This window comes from Exophiala oligosperma (assembly GCF_000835515.1).
Source record: "Exophiala oligosperma strain CBS 72588 unplaced genomic scaffold supercont1.8, whole genome shotgun sequence".
Lineage (NCBI taxonomy): Eukaryota > Fungi > Ascomycota > Eurotiomycetes > Chaetothyriales > Herpotrichiellaceae > Exophiala > Exophiala oligosperma.
The window spans coordinates 793,325-801,025 of record NW_015622825.1 but is presented as its reverse complement, the minus strand read 5'-3'; the positions used below and the strand labels follow the sequence as shown (position 1 = coordinate 801,025).

Here is a 7,701-nt window from a genome sequence, read left to right as displayed (position 1 = left end):
ATGGTATGGAGAGACACGAGCACATTTCGTCTCAAAACCTATCCTGGCCGGCACCTTTGGGTTCCAAATTGCCCCAGGATCGCGACAACAGGATCTCCATCGTGATGATAGGTAGGCCTTTCGGAATCAGCCGATCTTGCAAGATTTTCAAACAGTGTGCTAATTGGTTTTCTTCCCCGGCGGTAGTGACTATCATCTTCCCCCAGGTCTCGATTCGTGCATGGTCGGCCTCCTCGTTGCCTTGACAAAGACCACGGCGGAGAACGGGGCGACGTTGGTCATCCCACGATCTCATCTTTGGGACTCTGAACGTGCACCCAAGAACGAGGAAGCCATCCCGGTGGAATTGGAGGCCGGTGATGCCCTAATCTTTGGAGGAAATGTCTTCCATGCGGGTGGTGCCAACAAGACCAAGTGAGTGAGACCCACATCTGCACGTCGTCCAAAATCAGCAGCTGAACCGATATGATTGCCAGGGATGAGATTCGTGAAGTCGTCGGTCTGTTCATGTGCAAAGGGTTCATGCGTCCCGAGGAAAATCACTGGCTCGCCGTTCCTCCTCCCGTGGCGAGAAGATTATCCCCACAAGTCCAGCGTCTCCTGGGCTATGGCATCAGTCCTCCTGCGGTTGGCTTCTACAGATACAAGGATCCCATGCAGGTTTTATTCGGGGTGGATGATGACGAGACAGTGCGACTGTGAGAGTGTTCGACTTTCTCGCAGGCATGACGGCGTTGGACTTGGCCGCCTCCGCGGGAGGGAGGGTTGTTCAAGCTCAACGGCGGCGAAGACTTCCTTCTCGATGATGAAAGTGATCAATATTGTGTCTTGTCGGCATTTCGTGATTGTTAGGCACCTGAAGCTTATCAGCAGGAAGGCTTTACGGTCGTGGTCAGACGTGAGATGTCAATTTTGTTAGAAATTTTTGTCAAATGGTTCAGAGAACTTGACTGCATATCAGAGGATCAGAAACCTGTCTTGATTTGCCTGCCGACGTCCATAGTCGACCCAATTTTCTGAGTCAGTCTGAAGCCAATATGATTCGAGAAACCTCATTACCCTGGGTCGATCAAGCTCACAACTACAACTCATAATGAGCTGGAATCGGTCCCTGATCCATCGCTGCCTGGTTACATCGCCCTTACTCTCCGTCCCAGCCACGAATAGAGGCCATGTTTGGTCTTGGGCGAATGACTCAGGGTCATGAAACGTTTGTAGAGACTTGAACAACTGATCCCGGTGAGAGACCACGGTGCTTCCCTCGTTTGATGTGAATTGCAGTGCCCGGAATTTGTACACTGAAGTAGAGTGGTAAAGGGCATCAATCAAATTGCTGGCATCAAGGTGTTCAGATTTTGAACGGCGAAGGTGTTCCAGCCTTACCGACCCGAGTGCACAGCGCCGAGCTTCTGAGAGCATGCGGCCTATTTGCACCAACCTGGTCTCGGTGTCTATGTACGGCACCCCGTGAATTCTTGATTGCTGGAATAATCGCTCTGTTTGAGTAATTTGCCGTATGACGAGGCAGAAGCCCGCAAATCCAGAATCCTGACACGGCATGGTAACCATCTCCTCCGGCTGTCGAGGTTGGGGACCATCCTTGTCAAGCGATATGTGAAGATCTTGATCGCTGACAGACGTATCGGCATCATAGTCTGTCAGTAGTGCCCAAGTGGTTGTAGCAAAGAGCTCTTCAGCCAAAAAGGTTGTCGTTCGGTCAGAAATTGAAGGCTTTTGGATTGCTTGGATCACTTGTCGCGCTGCCTCTAGGTGCAATCGCCACACACCCGATGTTGGAAAGTGAATCTCCAAATAGGAGAGAATGATGACGCTTGCTAGTGTAGCTTTTCCCCAGTGCGAATGGGAAGGCATCCATGATTCGGTTGATATGAGATTACTCATAGTTTGAAAGTCTTTCGACAACAGCCTTAAAGCTTTCTCACGGTGGAGCTGCGTTGACCGAAAAAAACTGCCTGTGTGGTGGTGGTCGCTTCGCATTCTCGACACAATGTTACCGCATGCAATAGCAAGAATGGTCGTGAGTAGTGTCGGCGAGTCCAAGGCAAGTGGCACAATCAATTTCCGCCACGGATTGGCATCGTCATCATACCAGACCAGCTGATTGGCAACAACTTCGGTGAAGTGATTCAGAAGAGTGGCCACTTCAGGTTGGCTCAGCTGAGCCTCTACCAGAGACGTTCGAAATAACGCCAATGGGTAGACCTCAGTCCAGGGAGTGCTCGAAGGATCATGTGTCATCCACTCCGTGATCCTTCTTGCCTGCCTTTGGTCCTCAACGTGTTGATCGCCACTGGCCTCTCCAAGATTTACATCTGCCTCCTCGGGCCGATAATATCTTCGATATGGCCCTTTACTGACCGCGCCACACACCCACTTCAGCTGTTTCTCGTAACCAGGGCATGACAGCCTTCGCGAGACACATTTCCAGCAGGCCGGGATGGTTCTGTCGCAGCGAATGCGTCGGCGATTGCAGGTACGACAGTCTCCCGGCAGATTCAGCATATGACTTGAAAAGTATACGGGCGAGCCGAACTTACCTTTCAGAGCTGGCGACATGAGTGATTGTCATGTTTCTTGGTGCATACGGCGATTGCGGTACAAGTTGTTGCGGACAGGCCAGTTGGGAGCGAGCGTCCACATAAGTATAAACCCACCACTTTTAGCTTCAAGCAGCAAAAAGGTCCGATCAGAGTGGAGAAGTTGAGTGCATACGCCCAGCTCCTCGAGCAGAAATTGTGATATTAGAGATTGATTACAGCCGGGCGTTTAATGACAAGAACTACAAGCGCTATTCCCAATCAAGCAAGTTTGTCGAGTGCTTGGACCGGGCCCGTCAAGGCTGCTTTCGATACTGCGCTGAACAAATATAGCAATGTAGAATTTTTCATCGTGACGGCCCTGTTCATTGGCCAGGGAAGACTTGGGTGCTCCTCGCAAATATTTTGGTGCTAGGTCGGCAGTCCTTCATCACTCATTGGTCCCCTGCTGGCCTAGTCAGCCGCTTATCTGCATACTCCGTGTTCAGCCGCTTCCGGACGAAATATGGCAGGGTACGCTGTTGCTGAGAACTATAGAGTTTACCTCAAGAATGGGGCGCTTAAGAGTTCAAACAAGAAACACATTGAAGAACATTTACTGATCTACGTCGATCAATTTAATATCCATTTTCACGTCCGTATATGTGAGATCATACGGCTGAGCATACTGTGAATCAAGGAAATATAGATTTTACGAGACATCTCTAGGTAGCACCTTTGGGTCCTAAGTCTAGGATGATCTTATACCCCCTGGGCCTTCAAACATTACTCTTGAAAAAGCCCGAGTTGCGAAGATCTACCATAGTACGCCTACTTCTACGACGTGCCCTCCTCGCAACCCCTACTGTCTGCCTACATTCTATTTACAGCGCCATCACCGATCTCAATCACGAGAATACGGACGTCCTTCATTGACAGAGACATAACATCCATACCCTAATTTGATCGCAAAGATAAATATCCCCTGAAGAAAATGGAATACAATCATTAAAGTGATAGCGATCGCCGCTCTACAAAGCCATGGGCCATGATAGCGAAATTCGACGTCAAAGAAGGATCCGAGATGGAATGGCAGTAACATGTGCAAAGGGTCACTATGCACCCAAGCGAGCCCAGAAATTTCATGCTCTTTGAGGTATGAGAGGACCGTGATGAGTTCTTCACAATCCAGGTGAAGCGTGAATATCGCCATGCTCTCATGGAGCGATTGCCATCATTGCTTCGGTCACCTGTGGTCTTCGACGAGTGGTATGAAATTTGCACCGGCTATACCACGGCTCACCGTACACTCCAAGAGCGTAGATAACTCATCACGGCTTAATCAGTCTTTGAAGGTGTATGGTACATGTGGACCGACATTCTTGACAGATTCTATACTCCAATACTAGTACAGAAGGAGCGGCGCACCGCGCCGTCCGAGATAAACCACGCCCCACAAACCATTACTGACCGACTTAATTGCTCTCGATCACTACTCACCTAAGTCAAGTGATTCATCGCACGGTGTCGAGTAAGGTTAACGTGAACAGATGTGCAGATTGTCATTGCCGGAACCCATTTAATGAGATTGTCGATGTTGTGGCATCGCTGGCTGAGAGAGGTTGAGCGTTTCGAAGGCTGAGCCGAATTTGGTGATTGATCTGTCCAAACGATGGGTTCCGAATTGGACAGAGTTCAGCAGTTTTCAAGGCCCTAAACAGCTTGCTTCATGCTAGGGTATGGCGGTCGTCGTCTTGGCGTATCTGACCAGGCCCCATACGATCCTTGCTGATGCCCACAAGATTGGATCTTCGTATAGCCATATCCAGAACGATATGATGCTATGAGACTTCGGTTGAATGGATTAATGATCTTTTCGAACCGGTGACACTGACTGGAAAAAAAACAAATCTACGTGCAGGGCTGGCTGCGTTACAGAAGACTTACATAAGCCAAAGTTATTCGGTATACTCCAAAACACCTATCTTAATTTGCCGCTAATTGGTCAGAAAAATTCAAGCATAGGGCATGTTTGGCTGAGCTGACTGACCTGACAATCCCTTTTAGAGCCTGTAGTTATGCTGTGAACAAGGTCTACGATATCCATCTACATCGTGCGACCGTAAACGAGTGGGAGAAGAGAGATACAGAGGAAGTGAAGACTCCGAGGGCTCTATTGCACATGAGGCAAGAGGAATATACTCGTTTGCGAATAATGAGTCGGAGGCAACAGTCACAAGTGCGGTCTCCTCGGCAATTGCTTGTCGGCAAATGCGTGATGGTGTCGGCCGCGTGTTGCGGCATTACGCGGCCCCTTGGTCGAGGCTGTTTCGAGATGATAAGCTTCGACCTGGCACGCCGTGGCAACGCAGGCTCAAGCAATTTACCACATAGGCCAAGCATTGTGTGCGTAAGGCTTGACGATAGCGTCCAAAACTTTTGGCAGATGGCGTCGGTGTCGAACAATGTTGTGTTGGCTAATTCAAAGCCAGGTTGTCCAGGACCGCCTGCTGTCGTCAGCAGGGTATTGCCGACGGGACTGGGATGCGTGGTGACAGTCTGTGGAAGCAGTTCCTTGATGACCGACGAGGCCGTCGACATACTCGTATAAATAGGTAGGTCAGGAGGAGGTCTTAGGGTATTGGTAACTACTCTGCTGCAATTTGCAACGGTCCATCGAACGGCTAACATGGTCAAATATCTCTCCTTTCTCGTTGCTACGCTCCTTGCATCCTCGGCAGTCATTGCCCACCCAGGCCACGACGTGACCGAAGAGGCAGCGGAAAGAGCAGAGTTCTTCAAGCGAAACCCAAAAACATTGCGGTCCTGCACGTCAGCCTTAAGGAAAAGAGGCCAGGACTCTACCAACGTTGCTCGTCGACGGGCTCTGGCCGACGATCTGCGTAAACGCCGAGGGCTTGCCCGGAAGCCTCTTGTCCATCGGCGCGATTTCAGCACCTACAACTTCACACACGAGGATGTCGAGTCCAGCATGACCCTGGACGTGGACGAGACGGTCCTTTTCGTGGACAACTCTTCCTGTGCGCTCCAGACCGACGTCACCCAAGGTCCTTACTTTGTCAAAGGGGAGCTGATCCTCCAGAACCTGGTGGAAGACCAAGAGGGCGTTCCACTCACACTGGACATCCAGGTCATCGACACAACGACTTGTGAACCGATCCCGGCTTTGTATGTGGACATCTGGCACTGTAACTCCACCGGAGTGTACAGCGGAGTGGTGGCGTCGGGCAACGGCAATAACAGCGACGCCACGAACCTTAATCAAACCTTTTTGAGGGGCATTCAACTAACCGACACTAATGGCGTTGCCCAATTCGACACACTTTTCCCGGGGCATTACACAGGTATGCGAAACGATCCATCCACCACCAGATGCAGAAGGAGAATCCTAACCAAGAAGTCCCAGGTCGAGCAAACCACATTCACGTCCTCACACACAACCAAAATTCCACCACTGTCCGAGTAAACGGAACCCTGCTCAACGCCAACGCGTCGGCCAACGTTCACGCTTCCCACGTTGGTCAGCTCTTCTTCGACCAAGACCTGATTTCCCAAGTCGAGGCGGTTGCTCCCTATGATACGAACAACCAAGAATTGACACTAAACTCCGAGGACAGCATCCTTGGTTCAGAGGCCGACATTACTGATCCTTTTGTTGAATATGTATGGTTGGGGAACACCCCTCAAGACGGCATTCTGGCCTGGATCAGCATCGGGATCGACCCCACCGAAGATGAGGAGATCAGCAGTGCTGCAACATACTACAAAGACGGGGGAGTGGCCTCTGACGATAGTGATGCAATGGGAGGTGGAGGCGGAGGAGCGGGAGGTAACCCACCAAATGGCACTGCTGCCGGCCAGGGCGAACCTCGTGGGAGCATGCAAGCATCTGGTTCGAGTCAGCCGACTGCATAGAAGCTCATTAATAGTGCTGTGACTCATGAGCTGACCGTGTCGTCTTGCTCACACTTCATACGTCATTTTGATCCGATATAACATCCGCGTCGCGACAGGTATTCACGCCGCATATCACCAGGTGTGAATTTATCTTGCCACTGGTTCAAAGATTGGTTGCCTGTATGCTTGCAGAAGGCAGCATTCGGCATTAAAGAGAAGAACCATGTAGTAATTACGTCAAATAAGTCACGTGCGATAACTACGAGTGCCGTAATAGTACAGAATAGTCACTCCTCAAACCGCCGTGGACCAATGAAAGAGCAGACGGGTTGCCAAAGGACTGCGAGAGCGCGGATCGGCTTAGCAAAGACTCCTATGTTGACAAATTCACGTGACGACTTAAAGAATTGTCGCCGACACTCCATCCGGACAAGACGGCGAGTATCATGATAAGGAAGGCTGCAATCTCATCGTCGTCTATATCATCCATTGCAATAACAGAAAGACTCTATACAAAACCTCATAAATGCCAAAATGATACAGTGATCAGATTCAGGTATGCAGGGCGACGCAATCCATACAAAACATTGGAACCTCACAGCCAAGTTTGCTAGGCTGTCGACCCATGTTTCGGGGAAGGAGTTGGCATCCTCTAGCACCCGCGGCATTATGAAGCGCTTTTTCCCTAAGCGCTTTGGTCGCCGAACGCAGCCCAAGGTATAACGACAACTGACAACTGGAATTTAACGGATCCAATTCATCCGAAAAAATAGATTCCTCCCATACCAAGCTTATTGTAGTCATCGAGTTGATGGAAAAGTGCATGGAGTTGTATGGACGTTGTGTTTCGGAATTTACGCACATAGACCTCATCGAGCAGATTCGAGCCATCTACTTTTCGAATGTATTGACGTCGGTGCACGGAGCTGAGCAGAATGTAATCCTACCGAATAATCTTACCCGCAAAACCTTAAATGTAGCTCTCCTCTTGGCCACCTTATAAGTAATCCTCGAGGATGCCAGGGTCTTCTTAGATAGGGTTCTCGCAACACCTTGGGGGCGGACGGCAATACGCAATGGCTCGAAGAGGCCCAATTCCAATGCTTTGATCACTTTGCTCCAAGTTTTATCTTAGCAGATATCATTCTAAGGGGGAATTATATACTGTCTATTCGCAGGCCCTACAAGCTCGTCTTAATGAAAGGTATAAGCATCGAGGATCGAGGACGGGGGCCTACTGGCAACC

The 7,701-nt window shown here is 50.0% G+C and overlaps 1 protein-coding gene across 1 annotated transcript; it reads right to left on the bottom strand.

Annotated features, from left to right (window-relative positions):
- Window positions 1-856: 856 nt before the first annotated feature.
- On the bottom strand, window positions 857-2,577 carry PV06_08266 (uncharacterized protein; the record flags this gene model as incomplete). Its single annotated transcript, XM_016409582.1, has 1 exon — window positions 857-2,577. The coding sequence occupies one exon, from the start codon at window positions 2,575-2,577 to the stop codon at window positions 958-960; it is 1,620 nt and encodes a 539-aa protein (XP_016259890.1). The 3' UTR covers window positions 857-957.
- Between the last annotated feature and the right edge of the window lie 5,124 nt (window positions 2,578-7,701).